The 26262-nt window shown below is 40.0% G+C and overlaps 1 protein-coding gene across 1 annotated transcript; it reads right to left on the reverse strand.

The window, feature by feature from the left end:
• Positions 1-257: 257 nt before the first annotated feature.
• Positions 258-22892, reverse strand: OBI1 (ORC ubiquitin ligase 1). The gene is made up of 6 exons (XM_058825463.1): positions 22794-22892; positions 18123-18258; positions 17041-17132; positions 15172-15420; positions 11922-12010; positions 258-2626 (listed from the first exon to the last, which is right to left on the reverse strand). Exons 1-6 carry the CDS (start codon positions 22863-22865, stop codon positions 1123-1125), a joined length of 2142 nt encoding a protein of 713 aa, XP_058681446.1. The 5' UTR covers positions 22866-22892; the 3' UTR covers positions 258-1122.
• Positions 22893-26262: the final 3370 nt, after the last annotated feature.

Here is a 26262-nt window from a genome sequence, read left to right on the forward strand (position 1 = left end):
CCTGTGCAATACTTTCTGGAAGAGTCACCTCCAGAGAGGCTGAAAACCATTTCCATCAACCGTATCGATGCCGACACTGGAATGGTTCTATGTCTAACAAGGAGGAGGAAGGGAGATTTTTGAATTTTTCTTTGTGAATAGGCTCAGGTTTATTCTTTACAAAACTTAGATATGTATTTTCCAAATTAGGGGAAAAAAAGTTTCCCCTTTTTTTTTTTTTTCTAATTCAATATTTGAGGCAACATGAAGGATTACAGTGCTTATAACATGTTTTATTCAATTCACATAGAAAAGCATGCAGTATTAATGTAAAATGGTACAGTATTAATGTAAGATGTTCAGTGCACATTAGGTAAACAAATCATTAGCATACAAACCCATTTTTATGGTCTATACAGGCATACTAAACACATTTAGAATAACAATGATTTTTGGGCACTAAATTAAAAATTGTGCTTAACTTCAAAAAGAGACAAGCCATAATTACAAGTGTTAAAAGTGATTTTTCTAACTGAAGTGCTGTGACCCTGAAAAGAAAGGGGCTACTACCTTACACCCACTTAAAACAAGAGTTTCAGTACAGTACAGTGCTATGAAATAGTTCAAGCAGAAACATTTCCTCTGGGAAGCAGATTTTATGGCAAAACTGGCATTAATTTATAGCAATTTCGTGAATCCATAGGATATATGGCCAGTAGCTGCCTTACAATCCATAGGATATATGGCCAGTAGCTGCCTTACATGCACAAAATGTAATCTTTAGGAATGGGAAAGGTAACCTTTAAAACTAATTCTTACATAAATGACTAATTTGACAAGACCACTTAGAACTGTCAAGGAGCCATTAGCTGTGCTCACAATTGGAAGAGCATGTAATCTGATAACTTAAAGAGCATCAAAAACTCCCAAGCCCCCAGGTAAATAAAATGCCCAGTCAAAAGAATTCGGAATGGTTCTTCCTTGGGAAAGAGCTTGCAATGGGCAGGCGAATGTTCAGTTTTCACATAGTCGAAAACAACAGGATCAGAACTACATGGAAGTCATTAAAAATTAAGTTCACCTGTAAATATTCAACATTTGCAGGTTTACAACTTTGAGTCACGTTTGATTTCCTAAGCAGAATCAGTTTTTGGTGGTTTTTGATGGACTAGCACTGGAAAGGCTGTTTTGAATTTTCCTCTTGGTTGACTGACTGACATTTTTATTTTTCCTTTCAGCTGTAAAGGAAGACACCCAAGGAGGATTAATCTGACTTTGAAGATCAGATGACATCTTTAAAAAACATGAACCAAACTTCTGTTCCTCAAATAATCTTTGTGAATTACTGAACAGTACATTTGAGGAAAAGTCCCTTTGAAATAAGGAGTTTGAAGGTTTGGCATCAGTAGCCACTACATTTTGGCCTGTAAACAGTGGAAAGTGATCATTCATATCTACATCAGACGGGGAGAGGTTGGAAAACATAGTAGGTTTCCAGCCAGTTCTGTCAGCTACCAGATCGCTTGTCTCTGGACACTTCATACTCTGCTCCTCATTCATCTCTTCCAGATTCTTCTCTGTTCCATTCAGAAGTTTAGCACACTCTGTTGACTTTGAAGAACCATCAATATCAGAGGACTTGAAATTATAGCAAGGACTCTTGCTGTTGTCTGACTCGGACATCATTGAGTCCAACTCAGAAATCTTATCAAGGTAGGCAGCATCCATAGAGGCCTCGCTGGAGGTTCTTGTGCGGTTCATTTCGGAAGAGCAGAGAGTATGCAACCTCTTAGGTAAGCAAGAACTTGTTTTATCACTGGACTTTGCTGTTGTCTCATCTGACTGACCAGCTACTGAATTTTGCTCTGATCCATCAAAATCTAAGTTCTCAGCAAAATTTGTTGGGCAGGTGCCCCAAACCCCTGATTTTCCTGCAGTAAGACAGTTCAGCTTCTTTTCGCTATTACAGCTGCTTGTGCTGTGCTCGGAAGAATCTTTGCTGCAATCATCTGAAGTGTCGTGAAACCCTTCAAATTTCAGTTTTCTCAGGAATGTTGATGATTTTCTTGCATTTTCTTTTCCATCAGGAGTGTTCAATTGAAGGCGACTGAGAGACAGAAAAGGAGTGCACGGTGGTGGAAGATCATAAAGTTCTTCATCTTTGTATGGGGTGCATTCCTCAATTTTATTCCACTGGTCTTCTAAGCAGGCATCCATATTTGTGCTATTTTCATCCAGGAGAACCCCGTGACATCCTGGAAATAGTTCTTTCTTTGGGGCACACTGGGTATTTGAGCTGTTCAAGCCATCTTGACTAGAAGAGCCTAAACAAGTTCCACCACTTGTCAGCTGCTCAAGACTGTCAGGACTCTGACTGGTGTTCAAAGCCTTTGTCTCCTCAGCTTGGGTTTTCAAACATGTTGTATCTTCACTGCTCTCACCTCCTTCAGCATCTGTGGAAAGCACTCTCTCACTAACAGCACTCACTGCCTGGCTTCCTTTGCCTGCCTTTTTCAGCTGTAAGAGCTGACACTCTATTTCTTCGATGTATTTATCACTTCTTTCCAGTGCCTTTTTCAGACGGTTCATTTCACGTTCACTTTGTTCCACTTTGGAATGAAGTGCAGCTACTGTAAACCTACCAAACCTGCAATAAGTAAAAAAGAAAGAAAATATTAAGCTGGAAAAAGACATTCTTGTGAAGGTTTGCAAGCTCATTTCAAGAGAGAATGAAGCTATTAAACACTCTGTTAATTTGAAAACAAAAGAACTTCTCTCTGCGAGTTATGGAAAAAAAACCTACCTGAAAGCATCACAAATAACATACAGGTGGAGGTGATACATGAAAAGACAAAATTAAAGTATTAGTGGTAGCAAGGCAATAACAAGCAGATTACCCTTCCAGGGGCTGGTTCTATCAATTCAACTCAAATATGCATGAAGAATTATCCCCTAAAACAATGGCAAAGATTTATGATAACATTTGAACAGTGGTCCACATCTTGAAATATTTACATTCAATCATTTTCCTACAGTACAGCAGTGTTTTACAATACATTTCTTTCACAATGTCACCTTGTCAAAAACAAAATGCTGATATGAAATGCTGAAATTGCATTAGTCCTTTGAGGTGGTTTAAATACTTACATAGACAATTTCAATTATGTTCCCGTTAGATATACAGCTTTTCCTCACCCATCCTGTGGATGACATATCCACTTACTTTGAGTTACTTGCTTTTCTGAGCTTTACAACCAGAACAATCTGATTTCTGTCTTAACTCCAATACAAAAATCTGCTGCTTGTGGTTTGGGAAAGTTGTCTGCACATGGGGTTTCCAGCTTGAGCCCATTTTCAACTGCCAAGATACAGACTCGCCCTCCCCTCATCCTCCACCAGCTTTCAAGACTAACCTTCCCCAGAGGGCAGGTGAAAGTTTCAGCTATATGCCCTGACTAATTCTAACCTGTCACTGACAGTGAGCATCGGGGAATTCCCTGCTCCATCCAAGCCTTTCAATTTACAGAAAGAAAAAACAATTAAAGTTCTGATATTATTAGAAAGGAGGGAAGGACCTGCAGCCACCCTGCAACTCTGACAAATAAGGTTTTATTTATATCACAAAGAAAGGACAATTCTCTATGTGGGCTTACACTGAATTTCCATTTTCCATCTTGCAGCTCCGTGTTACCACACAGGCTTCTATTTATTCTTTCAGCTTAAACATTGCCTGAAATTTCTATGTTTTTCTTTGTTTGTCTGCCTGTCCCTCCCTCAGAGTCACACTGAATTTCCATTCCATTTTCCCCATTCCATCAGCTCACCTCTTCAAAAAATGCTCCCACTGCAACCCTTGGATCAGTGGAATCTGAAGGCGGCTATCTGTGGCCTCCAACTATGCTGGCAAAACAGCCATGGATACATGCATGCATTTCCAGCAAACAATCAAACCACATTCTGCTTCTTCAAGTTGTGAGCTCAAAGCAGCAGGAAGCTGCTGTATGCTGACAACTGCAATACAATTAAACGGACAGCTGGGGAAAGCACTAAGGGCTATCATAAGCCCCAAAAACCTGGGCAGGAGTGACCAGATCTACTGATATATTTCACTGTTCAACTGCTTATGCATATTTAAAGAATTCTGAAGACTTTTTTGTAGATGGTTCAGTGATGGATAAGATTTACAGAACAGTCTAAGTCACTTCTGTCACAGCTAGCAGACCACTTCTCAAATTAGATCAGCCTAAGCTTCACACAGCTTTGGTGCGTACCATTAACTTCCTTGCAGACAAGAAATGGCAATGCAGAAATTTTATATTTAGTAAGATTTCTTTTTTCCCCAAAAGAAGCTAGCTGGACTGTGACTTGATGGAGGCAAGGACCCCTTCACCTCCACAGGACCTCTACCCAATTATCTTCATGTTCATAAAAAAGGAACACAATTTTTCATTTGCCTGCTCTCTGGAAAACAAGTTTTCCCAACTGCTTATAGCAGTTGGTCTATTTCTAGCTGCAAGACGGAAACAGGAAAAAAGGCACAGAAGACTTTCTCTCTCCCCTATGAAACTAGGTAAAAGAAGAATCACAACTCAAGAATGTTTCCATTGTATTTTCAGGGTAAGGGGGTTACATGAAATAAGTATCCTTATATACAACACATTTTGGTTTATTTCCTCCCCCAGTTAAAGGAACACAGATTTTGGTTTTTGATATGGACGGAGTCCCTGTGGCACAGCAGGGCCCAAGCAAGAGCTTTCCCACTTCCTAAGGTGATCCAGAGATATTTATTTTGCCTTCCTCTAACAGACTTATTCACACAGTCTTACAGAAGCAAACCCTACACTCCCTAATAAAAGATAGAAAGATGATGCAAAAATACAATTTAACTGAATTGCCAAGTGAGAGAGAGGGAAAAATGCTTTTGTAAAACAAGGAAGATTTTCTGGAGTCTCCTTTACCAGACACGCTGACACAAAAATGAAAACATGTTTACATTTATATGCATACCTGGTAATTCCTTTTTAATGGAAGAATGGTGTAATATGTTTATTTAATGCAAATAGCATTAGTGACAGCCTGAGATTTGCTTATGAGGAAGCACTGTATTCTCAAGTGTAACTTTTATAACAAGTGTCCTCAGGTTAAAAAAATACAGTATGTTGTTCAAAGGCAAATAGCATCACTAATATGTTAATTGTTGCAGAGGGATGTGCTTGGGAATTTTGGTTTTCAGAAATGTAACATATGACAAGCTGCCTACAAAGTTACTTCTGCAGTTAGGGATTAGAACTTGCTTTATGTTCCTGCTTAAAGACTTCCATACATTTATTTCCTAAATTTTCAAGGACACAGATTTTTAAGACAGCCAATTACTCCAGCTATAAGTACTTTAGTGACTGATCCAGCAACCCAGAAGAGAGTTTGAAAACATTCATATTTTGGTTAAAGAAACCAGAACTCTCCCACTCTCCCCAAACCAAACCACTTGTAAGAGATTTTTTCTTTTTTTTTTCCCTTCAGATGTACAGTGAGCCTTGCTATAGCCAAAAAATTATGGTCTTATGACAATAGTAACAGAATGCAATACAGTCACATGAAAATAAATTTAAGATTCACCTGAAAATCCAGATAAATTATATTTCCTGAAGTATTTGAATTATTTCCCACTTAGTAACAAGGTGATGAATTCTTCAGTAGTACACATGTGGTAAAGAGCACACGTATACAAAAAGGAAAGCCATATTCTGACACATGGACAGACTTTTGAGTGTTAGGGTCTTTTTCTTTAGTTGTATCACTAAAACTACAACTTTAGATCTCACTGCATTTCAAGTACATCCTTTATATAGAAAACTGCAAGCCCAGAGAAACAAAATCATCACTCATAAAGTGAACAGGAACACATTTCAGGTGGGATTTGGATCCTTAGCACAGACACATAACAATATTTCACATCACCTAAAGTCTTTGATGGCTCCCACATATCACTCTGGAAGGATGAATCTACAGACCCTGTGTCACAGCTACCAGCCCCAGGAACGGTAGTGTACATGTTATAGTGTCTGAAGTGACACTGGATGTCTAGATGAACATTTCAAGCTCAAATTTCAGGACCTCTCCTCAGTCCCTTTTCTTGTCCAGCATGATTCTAACCTGACACCAATCAGAAAGCTGCAGTCATCTCTCACCTATAGTGAGCAAGAAGAACTAACATTGCTGGAGTCACCCTCCTTTGCATTATTCCACAACTGCTCCTTCAGTTATGTTTGAGTACTCCTATCCTGATTTTATCTGGGATACAGTTACTTTTCTTCACAGTAGCTACTATGGGACTATGTTTTGCATACGTGATGGAAACAATGCTGATAACACAGGGATGTTTTAGTTGCTGCTGCACAGTTCTTACAACAGTGCAGTTGTAAAAACAACTTCTTACAGCTTTGCAGTTCAAAAAACAACTCCTGTGCAGTTCTTACAAGGCATCTTCTGCCTCTTAACCCACCAGTGAGAAGGCTGGGGATGCACAAGAAGCTGGGGAGGGACACAGCTGGGATATTCCAGACCATTAACTCATAGGCTCAGAGTAAAAAGCTGGGAAAAGAAGTAAAGGTGGGATATTCTGAGTGACAGTGTTTGTTTCCTGAAGTCACTGTTAGGCACAGATGGAGGCCTGCTTTCCTGGAGACATTTGAACACCTGTCTGTCTGTGGGAAGTGGTGAATGAATCCCTTGGTTTGCTTTGCTTGTGTACAGGTTTTCTTTCCCTACTGAACTGTCTTAACCTCAACCCATGTATTTTTTCACTTTTACTTCTCCACCCCAAGAGGGGAGGCAGTGAGAGGCTGTGTGGGGCTTAAGTTGCTGCCTGGGGTTAAACCACGATAACTTCTGAAGAAGTCCATTTAGGAACTGTGAAGTTGAAGAACAAATTTTTCAGTTGTTTCTTCCTTCTCTTCTTACCTACCAGTTCTTCAAATTCAGCTTTAAGGTTTTATTTTGCACATCAGTGACCACTAACTGCAGCACATCTGTCTGGTTGAGCCCTTGAGTCAGTTTAAAACCAGACAACCTCAAACAAACTCTTCTCTTTCTGGATAGCAAGCAGCTGCAATGGACAGTTTTCTTGTATAACCACTTCCCCAAGACTAGGGCTGCAAGGGTGCTATGGAAATTGACTCTCCAATTCTGATCACCTGATGGCCCAGGCTGGGGACCACCCTGCAGTTCAGGATGCATCTTCCAAAGGAATCAAAGGGTGGAAAGTGGAAAATGACAAGGTACACTCAGGGCTTATTAGAGTTTGACATAAGGGCAATGCCAGAGAGTACCACCAAACCCAGCCCCATCATTTAGATACACATTTTCCCTTGGGTTCTGCAGTTAGATGGGAAGAAAGAGAGGAAATTCAAGAACAAACCAGCTGAAAGACCTACTAGTTTCTGCAGTTCTTTGTTGGTATCATGTACCAGCTGTACCAGCTCTGCAATTCCCCTCTATATCACCTATGAAAGGTGATCTGCAGAAACATCTTGGCAACATCCCTGGTTTCATACAACTATCTCAAAAGTGTGTCATATTTGCATAGACATCAGAACTAAATAAAGCATTACTGCCAGATGAGGGCCTATTCCTAGCAAGCAAAAAAACCCCAAAACCCACAAAAAGTCAAGACATACTGTCCACTGGGAACAGACAAGTCAGGTTAATTCTTTGAAGTGAGCTTCCACTTTCATGAAGGGAATTGGCTGAATTTAGACAAAAATCCAAAGCCTCTCCAAGCATTTTAACATCTATCAGTGATTCATTGATTTTCCATGTAAGAAAGGCAGGTTATCACCAGGGTCAGCAAATAGCAAAAGCTAGAAAGAATTATTTCAGAACTACTAAAAAAAGAAACTCCAATCCTCCTGGAAACCTCACAAAACCAGAATGTGATCTGAATGTCCTTACCCATCTGCCTAAGGTTTAGATCTTCATGCCTGAAGTGGGCACTTTCTTGGGATTCAATGCTATGACTCAAGAACTCAGAGCTCATTTGAAAGCTATTTATATGCTACTTTACTCTGCTTTACTTTTAAGGCCACACTGCAGCTAGTCTTCAAAAATGGTCACTCCTCTGGACCAGCAAACTTGCAGAGAGGTGAGACCATAGCCCAGTTTTCTATCAGGGAAGACAGCAAATGTTCTTACCCTCTGGATATGGGTTTTTAGAAGCCTTTTTATAGGTTTGGTGAAATGCAGATTGAATTTTGTAGTCTGGTATGTGCAGAAATATTTGAGTTAGGTACCAATTTAATGTTGTAAAGAATGACGAAGAAAATCAACAGATTAACAGGTTCAGATTTCAGCGTACCTGAGGTCACAAATCTAGACAAGATAAACAGTAAAACTGAAGAACTGCTTCTCCCTCCTTAAACTGCAACAATAAAACAACTTGCAAAACCAGAGAAAAAAGATAATGCAACAATTTTATGCATGTTACAGATAGTTTCTCAGACTGGGATTTTAACTGGCAGAAGGAATTAAATATTTAGGGAAAAGACTCCTAGGAAGCCTAGAAGTCTGGTTCAAACTGATTTGAATCTAACCATTCATAAAATACACTATACCCTGGAGTAGATGGACTTGCTAGTTATTTTCCTTCAGGTAAAAAGCAAACATCCCTTTGCCAAAAACGTTTTACATCCACTGTGCCCTGCCAACAGACCTAACAGCTTTCTATTTCAAGTAGAGCTGGAAGTAATAGGGCTTTATTATCCTGCACAACTTAAGTTTCAGAAGTTTTTTTGTTCTATATTGTTAAAGTGGAAGTTGCTGAAAATTCATCAGAAGAAAAGGTAAAGAAAGAACAAACAACAACCACAAATCAGTCTGATTTGCCTGAGAAATGGAGGACTAATGCAGGTCTTTGGCAAGAATCAGAGCTAGAAACTTACCCTCATTTGCCTTTCAGACCTGTGTCCCAACTATATGATGGTATGGTATTCTGGTGAAGGTCTAGCCTCAAAAATGTTTTCAGGAAAAAAAATCTAATCAATAAATCAACATCATCAGTTTAAAAATATATAAAAATTCCTGACATGGCTGAAATATTGATTTTATTGACATACATGACATTTTCCAGCAGGTTTTAATGGGTAAGAACAAAGAAAAAAAACAATCCAAGTCTATGATAAAAGGAAAGTTTTTTATTGACCACTGAAAAGACTAATTATACTTTTCCCTGTGATGTAAGAGGTAGAGTCTGTGTTACAAAGGGATCATTCACCTGCCATTAGTGTTCCCTCTTCTGTAAAGCAAAGTCCACTAAAACAATTTATGCTGAGCTAATTAGCTCCAATGTCATAATGCACAAAATGAACTACAGTTGGGATATACAGGGACTGAATACTGACAAAACCTTTACAAAATATTTTGATAACAGTTTTATTTAGTTACTTTAGTTACTTGTTTAAACATGAATCCACACCTGAGAATCTGAAGCTAAGGAATATATGAAAAATGAAACAACAGTGGTGACACTAAATTACAAAAATCCAATTCGGTAGCTATTTTAAATTACATTAGAGACCTACTCAGACGCTTTTGCAAAAATTACCTTCTGAAAACTTCTGAATAAAGCACACAAGAACAACTATACTTGCAAATCCATGTACTTGCACAGAAGTTTAATTCTAGTCACATTGTTGGGCTCTGATACCTATGCTATCAATTCTGATTTTATAGGCATGTTAAAAACCCCATCTACTCCAAGCCCTGTTCAAAGGGTTAAGCCTAGCTGAAAGACACTTTAAATATTATCTAAGTTTGCCATCAGAACTGAAAGAATATTTAGAAAATGTCTTGATGTTAGGTCTGATCTGGATATTGACCAGACTAATGACCACAAGGATGAAAGCTAATTTAAAAATTATGCTAACAACATTAAGATAGAAGAGATTTCTCACCATCTGAAGGATGTACCTGAGATTGGAAAGAATAGAGTTTGATATGCATCAAAACATCAACCTAAAGAAAGCCAATAAATGAGTTAATTCCCACACTTTGAAAGGGGACACTAAGAGCACAAATGCAAAATGAGGAAGGAAGGTAACTTTTTAAATAGCAATTTGGCAGAACTGGTACTGGCCATTGTGCTAGAAGTGTCATGTAAAAGGAAACAACAAAAAAGGTATTGCAAGATATTGATATGTTTTAGAGGACAGAAGACAGTTTTTCTGCTCTAGTTAGTGCTACCAAGACTTCTTGGAGCCTAGTACCAGTTCTAAGCCTTATGACTTCAGAAAGCCACAAACACTGGAGATTCTTGAGTGCAGAGCAAAACTAAATAAACACAAGTTCACTTTTCCTCTCAAGTCGAAAGTATCTAGAAGACCTGGACAAATTCAATCTTTCAGATGTGATGAGGAATGAATGGGTATAGGCTGGATGAAACAAATTTGCTAAATTTAATGTGCTGAAGGATTTTTTTTCAGGACAAGTTTTTCCTTGCATGTACCTGAATTCTTGTAGCACACACTGGGCTCAAAGCAAAGGCAAGACTCAATACAGCAGAATCAGGTACAGAAATACAAACTCCTGAGGTGTTTGAACTGTTCCTAGCCCAGTTTAAGTTTGATTCAATTAATGTCCTAAATCCCATGCACAGCTCTAGAGTTATAACAGCCAAAGAAAATTCCCAATAGGGAGGCAGAATGTGATATTTGTTCAGGAGACTAAAAATAATAATAAAAAAATAATAGCAGAGACACAGACAGGCCAATCTAGGTGGTATCTGGATTGCAAGACAGACCCTGACACTGTCCAATTTGTAATGACATTTGGCTGTATCTGGGCTTCTAAAGCAGAAAGTGACAGGCTATTGTTTTAGGCAACCATGGGAAAGCATGTACAAGCTATAAGAAAGGGAAATTGTCTCCACTAGGGAGTTTACCTGATATCAGAAAAGTAAAAATCAATTTAGATTATCTGGTCTCTTGTAGATTTTCTTTTCTAGGATTTATTTAGTTATATCTATTTACTTTTTAAGTTTGCTATCCTTGCCAACTCACTCTTGAGTCTTATGGGAAAAGATACACCCTGCCACAAAAGCCATTGCCACAGCCTTAAACAGGGCTCTATGTTATTAGGGGTCTTCAGGACACAATGTGCTTTCATGTATCCACAGCACAAGGATCATGCATCTTCTTTCCTGTTGTCTCTAACAACAAGCAGTGTGGCAAGTGAGCTCTTCTACAAAGATTAATTTTCTCTTCCAGCAGGCGTGTTGCCAGAACTAGAACAAATCCAGAGAGCTCTCTTTTCACATTACACAGGTGCCTCCCAATCCCCTTCCTCAAAATTTCTGTATAAACCTTTGGCCAACAGAGCTATTAGCTTTTGAATATCTAAACAAACGAGAGAAGAAAGGTAGAAAACCAATGAAAGAAAGGAAAATAACTTCAAAAATATCATTATTATTGCTTCACAAAGTACTCCCAAGAAGAGGCACCTTAGAACACAGCTCTAATGAGTATGGTGCAGTTTTTGCTTTTGGTGTTATAACTGTTTAAAACAAAGTATTAAACGCAAATGTCAGGTCTGAGAATGTTCTCATGCTGCAGAAGCTCAATTCTGCATATGTTGCTCAGACACAAATCCAGTGTTTCAATACAAATCCAGTACTTCAATACTGGCCACATAACAAAGGAACAGCACTTGTAGTCAAGTCATATTCCTCCACTGTGGACTTGCTGTGATTCTCTAAGTTGCATTTCTCACCCACTTGCTGCTATTTTGTAAGTTTCATTTTTCACCTAAGTCCATGAGGATAAAAATCCCAAAGTCTACCTGAAGACACATATGCAACACCATGTACACCACCACAGTTTTAGGTTAAACAGGCCTACAACAGTTAAACAGTCTATAAATAAAAGACAGTAGCTTTTAAAATATTCACATACTTTTGGGGTGATCTACTATCAACTTCAGCTTTTAGTCGCAAATTCTCTCTTAAAAGGCTATTGTTTTCCATGCTCAGTTTCTTATTTGCCTAAGGAAAAGAAAAGGAAAAAAATAAGTATACAGTGAAACAAAAATGACTTCTAATATTTATAGGACAAGCTGTTTCTCCTTTTTAAAGAGACAGAACTAGAAATGTGCAGGCAGGAAACAGCCTTCAGACAGGGACACCACTTAAAAATCACCATGGGAAATGGTTTGCAAAACTGAATAGCGAACAGACATTTTTTATTTATATTCCCAAAATACATTGCAAGTGTCCTATCTAGGGAAATAAACACAGCTATGTTAGTTAGCACAGAAAGTCATTAAGGAGATGTCCTAATGGCAATTCCATGTTTTTTTTTCCACATGACTAAGTACGTTAAGTACATTAACATTACAATGTGCAGGTATCAGCAAAACTAATGTTGAACAGCTTCCTCCATTCCAAATTAGAGCAAGATTACTTTGTGGGTTTTTGGCTTGTTTTTAAAGCATAGTTATCCTGTGGATGTAAATCCATTACGACAAGCTATTTGCAGTCTTTCTTCACTTTCTTCCAAGACATTCTGATTAAGATTCCTGATTCACAACCTTGAATTGAGGTCAATTCCTTCTTCTCAGTTCAGCAGGCACCTTTGTTAACAATACACTTCATAGAGAGAGAAGTTTTCCTGCCACCATGTTTCAGAACAATGAATGCCACTATCCTAACAAGCAGAATACACTTTTTGCACTTCCTAGAGTCTGCCCAATCTCCCTATGCTAAAAACAGCACCACCAGTCCAGGACTCGTAATTCATAGCCTCAATTAGATAACGCTTCCACTGCATAATAAAAGTAAGATCTCGAGCTAGATCTGAAGAAAGAGCTATGCAGTTGGGCTCAGAGTGAAATGTACTTATTCAGAAGCATCACACAGTGAAAGAAGAGAGGCAGAGAACTTTAAATGCTCATACAAATATCCCTAGCAACCTTTCCAGGTGAGGGGGAGGACAAATGGAGCAGAAAAATATAAACAAACACCCCCTATCCCCAACATAACAATATTCCTAAGTACAGAAAGAATAGCTAGAGACTTGTGGCAAAGAAGGGAAGGGTGAGCCCAGGGCTGAGTGTTAACTACTTGGTATTTAAAAAAGAAAAGCACTCAAAACTATCCTGAAACAACAAATGAGAATTCAGGAGTGCTCAGTTCCAAAGCATCATCAAACCATTTGACAACATGGCCAAGCCCTGTCTGTCTTTCCAAAAACACTGTTCCCCCAGCTACATAATAAAGTAAAAAACGTCATTAATTGTGTAGCACTGATAGGCAAGGCATCCATGTGGCACATGGCAAGGTGGGACTGAACCCCTCTGGTGTCCTTCTTCTAGTGCTCTACCCTCCAAATCAGTAAGCTGCAAGGTACCCCCACTTACAGCACAATGTCTACATTAATGAGTTCATGTAACTGCATTTTTAATGAGTGTACTTAGTCTAGGTTTTCTCCTATGGAGTTTGTTTCACCACTCCCATAGCTTTTATGACTCCACTCCAAGTAATAATGGGCATTATTTGGGCATTCCTATATTTGTCTGCTCTAGAACATTACATGATAAAGGTGGTTGCTATTTCCTGAATCAGCCTAGATTTGAAAAAGAAAGTGGTGGCAACCACATTTACTGAGGGATCTTGTCTAACTGGGAAGTGCTGTCTGGTTGAAACTCCTGGGTCAGGTACTTTCAAGGAGAAGGTCTGATTCCAGACAGTGTGTGCATGGGAAAGATGTCCTGCTGTTCAGAACAGGGATGGGCAGTGCACGCTGACAAGTGAGACAAGGTCTGCCAGGGCCAACTGACCTTAGGTACTTATGGAACTGAGCAGCTGTTGGACAGGGAACAGATGGGAAAAAAGTGTTGGACTCAATGATCTTAAAGGTCTTTTCCAACCTAAATGATTCTATGACAACAGTTTAAGAATTCTTCCCTAAAACTATCTAAGCCTCTATTTTTTTTCTAACTCTTCACCAAATTCAGAGATTTCATACACTTAAATCTCTTTTCTTGCTAAGGCTAAAGTTATACTGAAAAAGTATCCAAGCAAACCCCTTCTTCAGTTCCTGTTACAGTGTTCTTTTTACTTACCTAGGGAAAAAGTTAAAAACTTAGACATCCCAAAAGAAAAAGAGAAAAAAGAAAGAGGCAGTACAGTTTAACTTGATGAAAAGAAACCTAACAAAAATATAGGCAGACAAGAACTTCTTGCTGTGAATCCTATTTTGCCATCTACAAGTGAATCTGAAGCTCCTGGGGTCCCAGAAGTGTCACATGAACAAAATGGCAGAAAAGCACAATGTGTGCCTCCAAGTCTATAGCACAGAAAAAGTGTCAACACTATTAATGCTAAAAACTTTTTTAAAAAGTCCTAAACACACCACACTTCACTTTTGCAGGAAGTAACCCACTATTGTTAATAGAAGAAATCAAGGCAGCATTTTGAATAAATACAAGTCCAGTTTTTTCTACCTTGATTTCAAATTAATCTGAAATTTCACTCTTCTTCAATGTTTAAGGTGATCATACTTGTGCCTGCAGCTATATTTTGCAAGATACTTTTATTTAGAGGTTTTTTTCACATGCCTATCTCCTTCATCCTTGCTTCTGCAGTATCAGATTTACTTCTGTATTACATCAAGATGTATAAAAAGTCTGCAGGTTTCCAGTAAAGGATATTCTGGTCATAAAATGCTGAAGCTTGTCTATTTTCAGTCAAAGGGTCAAGTTACTCTGCCTCAGCAAATTGCACCAAAAATATCGGCTAGCAGGGAGGGCAATAGTGCAAAATCTGCCTTAGCCAACTGTACTGTGTTTGCCCACTGAATGTTGCAAAATAGATATATTGTATAGATTATTGCAAGCCTGAATAATCTGGTCATCAATACCGTCGACAAGTGCTACTATAATCCAATTACCCAGGCATAGAGTGACAGAGGAGTTGAATAAGAGTCACATACAGGACTCACTAGAACAAGCAATAACATCTGACACTTGCAAGGGCTATATGGAAATACTATGATACACCAACAGTCACTGGAATTCAATTTTTTTCCTCCTTCTTCTAGATCTATGAAGTACTTGAAGGTCATGGTAGCTCTTACTCCCATTTAACTAACACAAAACAGTTACACTACAAAATAGCCGCAGAAATGTGTTTGTTACATTTATTACCTCCCTTAGCTTGTCCACATTATCCATCAGTTTTTCGCACATATCATTGGCAGTTTTCAGCTTTTTGCTCCATTCCTCTGGGGTTTCTGGGCCACTGGTACTTGCTTCATTTGCTGACTGGCTAGTTTCCTCATTTTGGCAAGATAAAGCTGATGCTGCAGGATCCAGAAGAGATTTCAGCTGTATCTGTAAACTGAGGTTTTTACCTCTCAGATCTTCTACTTCTTTTTGCAGGGATTCTATTTCATCCTAAAGTTGTCAGAAATTCAGAGGAATTAAAATAATTTGTGAGATTAATTAAATAATACTGGCAAGTTCCCATAGCACTTTAGAAACACGGGTTTTGGCAAGCCCAGATGCATGCCTTCACTTACACATATATCTAAGTATGCTCATGTACTGTGCTTTAGGCAGGATTTTAATCAACCTGCACACTCAATCATACTGAAGATTTTAGTGCAGGGAATCCCTTGACTACATAAAGGACCCTGAACAAACTGTCAAGCAGACCAAAAGCTTAAAAGCATTCAGTAACATGAATCTATTATTAGGGCACTCTGTGGGAGGATTTCCTGTATCAAGAGTGTTCTTAAGGTCATCCTCTGCTGACTCATTTGCTGTTATTTAAGAGTGTTTCTCTCATATTGTTCTGAAACGTCACATGTTGGGATGCTGAAAGTCTCCAAATTCAAAACAGACAGAACACTGCCTGGAAAAGGCCACCTAGCTACACCAAAGCAACAACATCTTAGGGAAGACTCTCAAAATGCAAAGAACAAAGCTCCTAGGGAAGCAAAAACCTTCCAAAGCCTCTTGTTAAAGGGATAAAAGAAATAATTTATCCTAAAAACATGTCCTCTACACTGTTTACCAATTCAAGTATATGAGTTGTTCATGGTAACACTACTTAAGGAGGCCATATACAGCATTTACATAAATCCAAGGCATATTTTCACAAATAATCATGCCTGCCCCTGCGCCCACCATGGAAACAACCGTTTTAAAATAAGCGTGTTTTTTAGAAGAAATTTATGTTATCCTAGGACTAGCTGTATGAATTTTGAGTTGATTCAACAGAAAGGCAGGAAGCATCTTTTCCTTACTCCTCTCAGAGAGACTAAAAGAACTTGAGCTATGGGCAAGCTTGTCACAAGACAGCTCTTACTTCCCCAGTGTTAAGGATATAAAGAGAGTCCATTTCCTCTCCCTCATTCTCCTCTCTAGGTTTCCTTCAAAACTATGTGATGTCTTCACACTGCTGCTACTGAGGAAACAACAGCTGAGAAAAAAAAACTAAGCACATTCCCTGTAACAGCTTTCCATCTTCTTCCCAAGAGAGTATTTTTCCAGCAGGAGACTGGAGCATTCAGCTCTACTTTCAAGCATTTACTCACTTTCACAAAACTATAAACCAATAATGCTAAAAATTAACCTGTGCCAGAAGGTTACAGTGAGCTGTGTTCTTTAAGACAGAATTTAGTCTCTCTGAGCTACAGAGAATTATTTCAGAAAATGTCTGTGTTTGTATTGAAGACATACCAAAGAGTTCCCTACACCTAATATGCATAAAGAAAATGCTGCCATACCACCTGGGGGTCAAATTCCCACAAAACTAAAGAATTGGCTGTACTTGGCTACCTGTTGTCTAGAAAGACTATTACCATGGCTTCAGTGGGAACACTTCAAGCACCAGCAAATGCTCTCTTGTAACCTTAGTCAAAAGGTGGCATTTTAGTGCAACTGAGTTTCATGCAGATACAGTATACACCTTTACTCAAATTAGAAACAGCAGGACTCAAACCATTTGCATGCTGTAGTTTAACAGCTGCAGTTCATCTGCAAAGTCACAACACTCCCCCTTGTCCTTACCTCATACTCTTTGTGGAGCAATTCAAGTCTTGTTTTACGTAGGTGTTTTCTGACTGTTGGACTAAATATAGTATCACTTTCACTTGTTCCTCCTAAAGCAACAATAGGATGAAAGAAGCACTGATACTGTTTCCTTTTCAGTCAATTCAATACTAGTAATCCACTTGATACAACTTTTCATACTATCAACAACAAATGCAGCTAAATTGGACCAATTGGCTACCATGGAAGATTTAAAGTCCTTTCACTTTCAAAACAGGTTCAACTTGAGTACCTACTAGTTATGTTTAGAAGTCAAAATCTTGATTAACAACAGGAAGAAAATTTTACATTTTTCAACTATTTTTTTCCTTAACAGAATCCTGTTATTTAAGACCATACTAATAAAACAGAGCTGAAGGAAAGGGGTAGGGTATCAAACATACATTTAATTAGTACAAGTTACTGTACTAAGTAAGTTTTTAAAGTGAGATTATTCAGATAAATTTTTCTCTTAGAACAAAATAGCAGGGCTGATATTTTACGTCAAATAAAGACTGCAGTATTTCCTAGCTCTGGCAAAGTTAAGAGCCTCATGCTGTTGCTGTAGCTTCATCTTACTTCTATGCTAAGGGTAATTTTCTTAAAAATAAAAAAAGAAAAGGAGGAAGTCATGAACAAAACAAAACAAATAAACAACAAGTTAAAAACCCGCATACTCATTCAAGATTCTGGATTGAAGTACACTACTTCTGAGCTAATTGCCGGTCTCTTAGGTGAACAGGTTGCAATGTATAGGTAAGAATGCATTTTTAATGCATTTTTTCAGTTAAAGGCACCATCCAACCAAGATTTAAAAACCATGATTAGAGCCATTGGGTACTTATTGTGTTTGGATAATCTAGCCATTAATATACATAATGTCTTAGGAACTTTCCAGTAACATCCCTAACAGCTACAAAGTTAAAGATTCAGTTAATTCTTCCTTAGATGTTGGTAAAAAACACACAGAAGAAAAGGTGTCCATGCATCGCTGGGCTCAAAGCAATCTCCTCCAGCAGTAAATACCAGAAAGTTATTTCAAAGCCTAAACTTGTCCTTACCTATAATCTCCTTGCAGGGATTTTCAGGCGTGATGGGAATCCTGCAAGCTGGGCACTGATTATTGTTCTTCAGCCACACTTCAATACAAATGGAACAGAAAACATGGTTGTTCACACAGATAACTGGATGACGGACCTTTTAGCATTAAGGAGGAAATAAAAAGAAAAAAAAAAAAAACAAACAGACTCTATGAATATCTTAAAACTCCTTCGAGTAACAAAATACAAAAATACACAACCCCATCTCTCAGTGCAAGTCTGGCCTTGCAGGAAAGTGACACTGTTGTTCTGCAGGGCTAGCTAGGAGCAATCACCAGACTCACAACATCAGATTTCACTCTTATTAAAGGCACCAAAGCTATAACAATTTCTGCAGAACTAAGATCCTTGTTTGCAAGAGCTTGTTAATAACCAGAGGGGCAGCAGCATCTTTTCGTTACCCCACAACCTCCATGAACTACAGCCAGCCACTCCAGTGAAATGCATTCTCCTCCCAAGGCAGAACACAACCAAAGTAGGTGCCTTTTCAAAAGCGAGGCACGGAGGGATCTCTACTGGCACCATCCAACACTTTGCAGTGGAAGAGGTGTCATTGGAACATAAAGTGTTACAGATTAACTTTAGCCTGCGGATAATCAGCTTCACGCAAAGCAGCTTTTAAAAGGATCAGGGCCAAAACCACAGAGCTGAAATGTGAACCAGCAATCACTAATTCAAGTCTCCTGCTAGATATGCATTGCTACTAAATAAGTCATTAGCCAAGAATGGGGCAGCTAACTGAAGGATTAAATATTCCAATCAGACACAGATTCTTTCAAGCTTTCCCTCCCCTTCCAAAACAGCAGGGTAAACAAACTTTTAGAAAATATTAATGACAATGCACTATTCTCTCTTGTCATTTAACTATAAACCCTGTTTGAAAGTAAATGTGCAGAGAGGGACCAAATATGACAAAGAAGAAAAAGACTTAATGCCTTACTGCAGTTTGCTACAGCTTACTGTAACACACACTCCCGAATCTCTTACTTGTTAACATTAGCATTTGTGTTAGGGGTCTTCAAATAACTGCTTTTCCTTCACTCCTGTCTTTTTCCAAGAAACGTATTTTTAGACACAGAAGTGTCAGAAAATATATTGTTGTAAATTCTACTGTACTGCACTTAAAACCCAAATTCAAGAGAATCTTCATCTTTAAATGAAATTTCTCATCATTTTCAAGACATTCCTCTTTAATTCTGTAAGTAAAGTAGTCAAACTGAAAAGGAAAAATGAAAGGTTGGCAGAGAGAAGCAAGTACCTGGAAAGGACAGTCAGTAACCACTTGGGCCAGAAGATCACATATGTCCTGTAGCACTTGTACCCATATGATCAGCTTTGCATGAGCTAAACCCCAACTGTTTAACCACTGAAATATTCATGGATATGAATTAAGGCCCAGATCTGTTACCTTCTTCTCCAATTCACTCTCTATGCCTCTGTTACCTTACAGGATTCACAGTATTTTTAACATCTCCAATATGACAACCCTGAGAGTCAAAGGAAGTTATCTATACATAAACAAAAACTCAAGTTACTTAAAGTATGAACAAAGAGAGACTGAACTTTCACCTCTAATTAAGAAGACTTTTTTTTTTTATGATTATTGCAAGCAGTAGCACACCAATGCTTTGGAAACATTTAAATTTCCATTATTTCTAATTTTAAAAATCCTGTTACTTATTGCTTTCTTTTATAAGAAAAAGAGCCTTCTCACCTGCAGTTAGCAGGGAAAAAAAAAAAGACTTTTTCTCTAGCCATACTTCTTTCTTACTCTGAAGCAGCCTGAGAATAGTTCTATAGATGGTGATGAAAAGATACAGAGCAGAATAACATAAAATAATCCAAACAGGAAAAGACATTTCATGAGTGCAGGTTTTCTCCCCAGGGAGCAAGAGACCCTCAGTTACCCCAAACCTGACACAGAAGCACACTTCTTGCACATGAATGATTACTCCATATCTCTAGCAAAATAGTAAGTCACATTTATTACTGTCCAGGGTACAGTGCTTCTGATTTACACACCTTTACAAGTTTCATTTCTGGGCTGGGGTTTTACACTTTAGCTGGCTCAGGATCCACACAAAGCAAGGCACACCAGGACAGCAAAAGCCACTACAGAAATGTCACACCATGGCTGGTGGTGCCACTGCCCTTCCTGCTAACTGTGACAAGCCCAGGGGGTGGGGGATCAGGACATACCTATTGCTAAAAGAGCATTTCACTTGAATCACAGCACAGTTCCAGTTCATTCATTGACCATAATGTCTAGAAAGACTATGGTTTATTTCAGAAGGCTTGATCAGCTCAGTGATTTTGAGCAATTTCCTAATTTTTCCCTCCAACATAATGCCATTTCTATGCAGATCCACATCCAATCCTGTACTCATCCACTTCACTTTGAAGGGACTTCTGGGCCTTCAGGCAGCACTAATGGAGGAGCAGGCAGATGGAAAATCAGACACACATCAGAGAACCAATCCCCAGACATCCTAGACTGTTTCAACCAACACAGAACTGTGTCTCAAGCCCAAACAACCTGTTGACACCAAAACCAGCAAGAGAGATCGTCAGACATCCTGGGACAAGTAAAACAATCTGAAGCAGATGGCTCCTGATCTGCTATCTAATTTAAAAATACAGGTATGTTAGAAGACAGACCAGAATATTCTTGTACCAAAAGAATATTCAGGTAACAAACATGAAATTGATCCAAGCAATTCACTCTTACTTTAAATGGTCATTGCACATCTTACCAATATACTTTCTGACATTGCTCACATTAACAAAATGGGTTGATACGTCCCTGCTGCCCAAGATTTCAGATCCATTAAAAACAATGAGTGGCCAATTCATTGAAAGAATTTCTCTGCAATATTTCCTTTTTTATCCTCTTACCATAGTACTCAATGAATAGTTCCTATCTTGCAGTCAGACCTTTGCAAATTTTGCAGGGGTAGCAAGAGATACATTCTGAGTTTAGGGTGGGCCTTTCACTTGATTTGAAGTCTATGCTGCAAACTACAGAAGTATCAGATTATGTCAACCCTCCATGATACTCCCTGCTTCCCCCAAAAGATAGTAAAAACTGACAAGATTTTTTTTTTCCTAATTCAAGCTAAACAAATTCCTTCCTCTAACCTTAATCCTAGGAAAATGGGTTTTTCTGGTGAAGTTTTTCATTGAAGTTCCAAGCTGAAGACAAAGATGTCTATCAAAAAGAAAGGGCAGTCAGAGCTGTCAGCTTTGCCAAAATTTAAATAGATTTACACGTCTAAAAATGAAAGCATTCAAATATCTTTATTACATGCACGACCAATGGATTCACAATTCATTCATACATGTGAATGTATAATCTCAGTGCAAGACAGCAAGGAAGAGGGTGGAAGGCTCTTCCAGCACAAACTCAGGAACATCTAAAAAGGAATGAAAGTATGAAATAGTGGCTTGGAATAACACAGTGGCTTTACAGCAAGATATGAATGAATTCCTAACCAAAATGTTAAGCGCTTAGATCAGAAAGTAACTAGGAATGGATTCAAATAGCAAATATTTTTGTCAGTTTGATTTCAGTCTCCTCCTGTCATTCTTTCCCCTTTTTGCAGCGAAAGGTACGCTGCATTACATACAGAGTACACTTGGGTTCTCCTCCATTTCCATTAGACAGATAAACAGAAAAAGAAAAGTAACAGCACAACAGCCAGAAAGTCTTGCTCAGCTTCCACAGAAAAAGCCAAGAAATGAGTAAACACGGTTTCTAAAAGTAACACACTCTTAGAACTATGAGGCTAAAGAAAAGGGAGACGTCTGACTACTTTCAGCACCAGTGCTATACACACCTACTTCACACATCAAATGTGCCTGCTCTTTTGTTATCACTCCAACAGAGAAGGTCTGGGAGTAAAGGCCAGGTGAGGTAGAAACAAAACCAGACGATAAATGCCAGAGAACAAACATAAGAGGCTACGTCTCCTCTTGTAATTATTGTTGAGTTTTAAGAAAAGAAAACGAGGGGAGAAAAAGAGTAGTAAGGAATGCGCAAAGAATTTGAGAAGCAATTAGTGACAGCCATGAAATTAGCTCTGGGGCCTTTAGAGAAGAACAGGCTAGCAAGAGCCCTCTGCTTCCCGAGGGAGAAGAGAAAGGAACTGAGAAAGGGTCAGAGAGAGGAAACGGAAACTTTTTCTCTAGACTGCTGCACTTTTGCTCAACACTTTTTAAATCTCCTTGCTCACACACCCCTTGTTTCACTTGTCCTCCACGACACAGCACCACACTCGAACACAAGCTCCCCGAGCATTTTATAACAGAGCATCCCACTGGTACCGGGAGGAACCCCAAACCTCAGCACCAGCACCTGGGGAGCTGCACACCCGCGTCCCTGCCCCCCCGGCCCACTGCACACCTCCCGGCCGCTCCCGCCGGGACAACGCGCGCTTCCCAAGGGTGCCAGCGAGCCTCGGCCGCTGCCGGGAACGGCCCGCACACAAATTTCCTTCCCCGCCCGGAGCCTTAAAGGACACAACCCCGGCGAGGATCAGAGCGTCGAGCCGCGGCGGGGCCCCTGAGCTGCCGTCACCTCCCTGCCCCCCGCACCCACCCGGGCCCGTGGGGGCCGGGTAGCGGCGGCATTACCTTGCCCAGGCAGATGTGGCAGGTGATGGGCAGCGTGAGGGACAGCGTGACGCTGGGGCCGTGCTGCGCCATGGCGGGCCCGGAGCGGCGCGGCCCGGCCACAGCAGCACGGAAGTCCCGCGGGCGGGCGGGCGGCCCCGGCCCCGCCAGCCCCGCTACGGCAGCCGGCGAGGCCAAGCCGCCGCCCGGAGGAGCGGAGCGCCGTGCGCGCTGGCAGCGCTCCCCTGGAGGGCGGGCGGGAGCCGCGGCCCCTCACGGCTCGGCTCTGGTGCTGCTGCTGCCCCCCGAGGGGCGGCCTAGGAGGCCCTGGAGGTCTCAGCCTACGCGCGGCATTCCTGGGGGAAGCGCGGCGCCATGGGGAGCGCCGGCACAGTGCCTGTGCAGGAGGAGGCCGGCGCGATAGAAGGGGTGATCTCCGTCCCCCTGGTAAACCTTTGCTGTGCTCAGGTTTCATCATGCTGAATTAAATAAACGGCTATTTTAATTCTGTTAATTGCCCTGAATCACAGAATCGTAGAATTACAGAGTTACAGAATTACACGATCATGGAATTGCTCGGGATAGTAGGGATCTTAAAGATCGTCTTGCTCCAAGCCCGGTGCCATGGGCAGGGACACCTTTCACTAGACCAGATTGCTCAGAGCTCCATCTAGCCTGGTCTTCAACACCCCCAGGGATGTGGCATCCACAACTCTGGACAGCCTGTTCCAGTGCCTCACCACTCAATCTCTAATATAAACCCGCTCTCATTCAATTTGAATCTGTTCCTCCTTTTCCTCTCACTACATGCCCATGTAAATAGTCTTGGCCCATCTTTCCTGTAAGTTCTCTTCAGTTACTGGAAGGTCACAATTAGGTCACCCTGAAGCCTTTTCTAGCCTGAACAGTCCCAATTCTCTTAACCTTAGGAGAGGTGTTCCATCCCTCTAACCAACTTGGTGGCCTCCTCTGGTCTCAGTCCCACAAGTCCTTCCTGGATATGGGAACGTGTTCTCGTGTTCTAGGGGAAGCTCCCAGGGCATGACCCCCTGTTCCCCATTACCTGCAGTCCATCTGCAGCCTCTCCTGGCATCGCTGCTGGGTTCCCACACTGCCCTCCCACTGCACGGGCAGCTTTGCTTCTTGGCCCACCACATTGCCGGGCAGCTCAGGTGGGATTTGCACAGCCCATGCAGCTCTGGGGGCAACAAGGAAATGAGGACTGGGATAAGCCCTCATGCCCTGCAAGGTGCTGCGTGTGATGATGCCCTGTAGAAGATTCTGATCCATGGAAACCAAGGGGCCAAATCCAAGGATGAAAATTTTGCATCTGCTGCCCAGCTTGTGCTAATGACTACTCAAATCATGGAGCTTTTGTGTTGCACTTTCTGGGCTGCTGGAGAGCAGCTGGGAAGCAGTGCTGGAGGTATATGAGGCTCCAAGGAGCCTGCTCGCCTGACCTCAGTCCCAGGATTCCTGTAGTTTCTTGTAAATGTGCCACAGCATGCTGAAAATTATAGACCTGAGTGATTTAACATTGCACCACAAGATAAATGCTTATAACGCTGAGCAGCTAATTCAAACAAGCATAAAGTTGTGGATGCAATGATGAACAAGGAAAGTATCTTAGACCGACAGAGCAGAGTTGCATGGATGCATTTCAATTTGATATAGGTAAGTCACTGCAAATAAAGCGAGGGAACTAATCCGTGGTGACATTCCAGCATAGACTAGACCTACTGGATTTGGTGGTAACGCAATGCTTGGGTAGGAGAGGATTTAAATAAGGTGTGCTTGATAAAAATTGAGTGCTTACATGTTACAACACTTTCTAGTAAACTTCAGGAAAAATTACTGTCAAATAATTTACCAACATAATGCACGCACCATTAATTAGCCTGGAGTGACTGGACATCCACTTCAAGGAGATTCTTGTAGTCTTGGCACTACTGACGTGCTGCTCAGAGAAATTTTTTCAAGAGAACTGTAAAATTTTTAGGATTTTTGAGCTTGAAAGAGAACCACTGAAGCCTGAAATTCATTGAGTAAGTTTATTGTGCAGCCAGCAAACTACACATGAATCCCTCTTATTTATTTTTCTTACCTTTATTTTTATTTTATTGAAAAAATGTGAAAAGACAATATAGAGAGTAGAAAGGGTAAATGCATGAAAGAGAAATCAAAAGCAAGGAAATGTGTCTTACATTTGACATGTGAAACTCTTTTAAATGAATCTGGGATAAAGCAGGAGCCCTTTCAAAGACATGACTTCCACTGCTTCAAAAAAATGTGTGTAACTGGAAAGTGACCTGTTAGAGAACAAGCTCTGTTGGGATGAATATATTTTCTCTCAACCAAAAATAACTTGTAAAGGAGTTTATTTTTCTGAATAAGCTGCTAAAAGGAACATGTTTTCTCTTAAGGAGGTTAAACATATTTGTTTAGTGGATTTCTGCTGAAGTTGTATGCATAGTCTGTGAAGAAATACTTTAAAAATTATTTGTGATCTAGTAGCGCCTCAGGTTTTGTTGAAATTTTATGGGTTGATGTTACCAACTCTTCAGGGGTATGGAAAATACTTAATTCTGTAGTACTGAAAGTGAGACCTCAGAGAGTAAGGAGAAAGGAGCTGGAGGGGGTAACAATCTGCTGCAGCTGAGGGGAGCTGAGAAATACCATGTAAATGCAGGAGGTAACAAATGTTTAACAGGTCCAGGCTATTGAACACCACAGTCCACATAGCATGAAGGATACTTTTGCAAGAGGGCTGGAGCCAGGATGAAACAGATAAAAAAATTCCTGGAATGCCTGGCATGCCTCTGCTGAGGCACTGGGGCATAAGGATCAAACAGTCAGGCAATTTTCCAACAATTTGGCCACTGCTGGTAAATCTATAGAGAAAAGATGGGTTAAAAGCTGAGACTCTAACCATGAATGATCTCCTAGGATTAGGCTTCATTTATGAAATGCTTCAGCAGCTTCACTACCTGCTCCTGAAATCTCAGAAATCTGAGAGGATTAATAGTGGAAATATGAAAATAGCATCTGTCACAAAATGTGAAAAGTCCTTTGATGAGAGCTTGAAAAAAAACAATACAGGACAAGAAAAACTGATCAGAGTATTAAATTGAGATAATTAAGTCTTTTCTGCTTGAGACATATATTGTTTGATTCATAAAGATTAATAAAGTTACCATATTTTTGGCTTAAAGTACATAAATTCCTTTATTTTGGCTCTGTGCATGTTTCCCATCAGTGTGCAGAGAGAGGAAGGAGCAGGTATAGGTATGAAATGTCTGTCTTCTTGGCTAATTAGCCCAGTGATGAATAATGCAGTCACATTTCTTCCAATAATTTGAATATATATATATATATATATTTGGATTTGGGACTTTATGCCATGAAAACCTAACTTAAAGGTCATTTCTTGTACCAACACAAGTAAATATGACAGCCAAACTATCCACCCTCAGTAGCCACTTCTGTAACA

This window comes from Ammospiza caudacuta, chromosome 2 (assembly GCF_027887145.1).
Source record: "Ammospiza caudacuta isolate bAmmCau1 chromosome 2, bAmmCau1.pri, whole genome shotgun sequence".
NCBI lineage: Eukaryota > Metazoa > Chordata > Aves > Passeriformes > Passerellidae > Ammospiza > Ammospiza caudacuta.